At 45.4% G+C, this 2832-nt stretch overlaps 1 protein-coding gene across 1 annotated transcript in view; it reads right to left on the minus strand.

The window, feature by feature from the left end:
* DDX21 (DExD-box helicase 21) overlaps positions 1-2832 on the minus strand; it is a 27595-nt gene that overhangs the window by 20150 nt on the left and 4613 nt on the right. The window contains exon 4 of the mRNA XM_003783760.3: positions 1752-1955. Within this exon, the coding sequence (XP_003783808.1) occupies positions 1752-1955 (204 nt within the window). The remainder of the gene's footprint in view (positions 1-1751; positions 1956-2832) is intronic.

Raw genomic sequence — 2832 nt, forward strand, 5'->3', positions numbered from 1 at the left:
CCTGGCTATTTTTTGGTTGCAGCCGTCATTGTTGTTTGGCAGGTCCGGGCTGGGGATTCGAACCCGCCACCTTAGGTGTACATGGCTGGCGTCTTAGCCGGTTAAGCTATAGGCGACGAGCCAAAAGATTTTTTTTTTATACAGACAGAGTTTCACTTTATTGCCCACAGTAGAGTACTGTGGTGTCACACAGCTCACAGCAAACTCCAACTCCTGGGCTTTGGTGATTCCCTTACCTCAGTCTCCTGAGTAGCTGGTACTACAGGCACCCACCACAACGTCCGGCTATTTTTTTTTGTTGCAGTTTGGCTGGGGCCAGGTTTGAACCCTGTACCCTCGGTATAGGGGGCTGGCGCCCTGGCCACTGACCCACAGGTGCTGCCCCTATCCAAAAGATATTTAATGACCATCTATCATGTGCCAGGTACTATTCTAGGTGCTAGGAGCATAACAGTAAACAAATAAAATTAATGGGATTGGGGTATAGCATAGACACTAGGAGGCTAGTGAGCAAGTGAGGTTAGGACAGAAAGACAACTCTAAAAACACACAGCTAATGCAACGATATGGGCATTCCAGTTATTTCATCCTGATGAGAGGGCTAAGCCTCTTCATCAACCTGAGTGCCCTACTTCCGTTCATGCTTTTCTATCCAAAATGCATTCTCTGGGTGGTGCCTGCGGCTCGTGAGTAGGGCGCCGGCCCCATATACAGAGGGTGACGGGTTCGAACTTGGCCCCAGCCAAACTGCAACAAAAAGCAGCCGGGCGTTGTGGTGGGTGCCTGCAGTCCCAGCTACTAGGGAGAGCTGTGAGCTGTGATGCCACATTACTCTATCAAGGGTGACGAAGTGAGACTCTGTCTCTTAAAAAAAAAAAATGCATTCTCAAGGTTGGGCAAGGTGGCTCACGCCTGTAGTCCTAGCACTCTGGGAAGCCAAGGCAGGTGGATTGCCCTGAGCTCACAGGTTGGAGACCAGCCTGAGACAGAACAAGACCCCATCTCAGAAAAATAGCTGGGTGTTGTGGCAGGTGCCTGCAGTCCCAGCTACTTGGGAAGCTGAGGCAAGAGAATTGCTTAAGCATAAGAGTTGGAGGTTGCTCTGAGAAATGATGCCACGGAACTCTACCACCCAGAGTGACAGCTTGAGACTCTGTCTCAAAAAAAAAAATACATATTGGGTGGTGCCTATGACTTAGTGAGTAGGGCACCGGCCCCGTGTACTGAGAGTGGTGGGTTCGAACCTGACCCCCACCAAACTGCAACAAAAAAATAGCCAGGCATTGTGGTGGGCGCTTGAAGTTCCAGCTACTCGGGAGGCTGAGGCAAGAGAATCACCTAAGCCCAAGAGCTGGCGGATGCTTGAGCTGTAGTGCCACAGCACTCTGCCAAGGGCGATAAAGTGAGACTCTTGTCTCGAAATAACAACAACAGCAACAAAATTTATATTCTCCATCTAAACAAAAATGGTCAAGGACACTTAACCAATGCTGTCAGTCCTAGGGACATCTAACTGTTTGAAGGGAACATCACATGGTGATCACAACCATGGGACAAAATTATAATAAATATACAGGACTTGTAGATAACAGTCTTAAGAATTATTGTTGTTTACCCTTCAGAAAAAGACCCACAGTAAATTTAATGAGTGACTATAAGCATGCAATATAAAATAGTAGGGTATGTTAACAAAGCCCATGAGATGTTTTTCCTTTGCTGATATGGAACCCCTGAGGTATATGTTTAGTTACCTGAGGGGAACGACCTCTCTTCCTGTCTTGCAGTTCTCCCTGAAGTTTCTCAATCAAAGGGATGGCAAAGGAGAATGTTTTCCCAGTTCCTGTCCGTGCCTGTGCAATTAAGTCCTTCCCACTGTAGACATGATGGAACGTCCTTGCTTGTATGGGAAACAGGAAGGTCACCCCTCGGCCTGTGAACAAATTAACTGTGTTATTCTAAGTGCTATGGCATCACAGCTCACAGCAACCTCCAACTCTTGGGCTCAAGCATTCTCTTGCTTTAGCCTCCCAAGTAGCTGGGATTACAGGCACCAACCACAGCACCCAGCTAGTTTTAGAAACCAGGTCTTGCTCTTGCTCAGGCTGGTCTGGAACCTATGAGCTCAGACAATCCACCTGCCTTAGCCTCCCAGAGTGCTAGGATTACAGGCGTGAGCCCGGCCCCTATTTGTAATTCTTAAAATACCAGCCACACTGAAGAAGTGAAGCATCACACTTCTGGTCCTGCATAATTAAAAAATTCTAACTCCTGTCAACATCTATAGTTAGGCGCAAATATACTCAGAAAATAAAAACTCTTTGTAAAATATCACCAAAATTTAAACCACCAAGTTATAGTAAATATTTATTAAATTGTCACAAAAGTTCATCCACAGGCCAAAATAAGCCTGAAAATTTAGAGCTATGCAGTCCAGACTGGGCTGCATCTTATTTAGAAAGTACCTAGCTCAGCATCTGTGACTACCCAGCTAGTTTCACAGACTGTTAAGATGAGTTCTGAGGCTGGCTGGCATCACTAATCTAGAGATGCCTCAAGAAGTAGAAGAGAGCAGTGCCTGTGGCTCAAAGGAGTAGAGCGCTGGCCACATATACTGGAGGTGGTGGGTTCAAACCCAGCCCCAGCTAAAAAAATTGCCAAAAAAAAAAGAAGTGGAAGAGGATTAGGAAAAAAACCCAACAAAACCAGGATGGTATCAACTAATTGTTTAATACCACCATCACTATTGGTCATTACACTTTTAAATATACATATTATATGGAATAAATTTTAAATTTTTAAAATTAAAAAAAATTTTTTTTTTGAGACAGAGCC

This window comes from Otolemur garnettii, unplaced genomic scaffold (genome assembly GCF_000181295.1).
Source record: "Otolemur garnettii isolate 467f Iridium unplaced genomic scaffold, OtoGar3 scaffold00008, whole genome shotgun sequence".
NCBI lineage: Eukaryota > Metazoa > Chordata > Mammalia > Primates > Galagidae > Otolemur > Otolemur garnettii.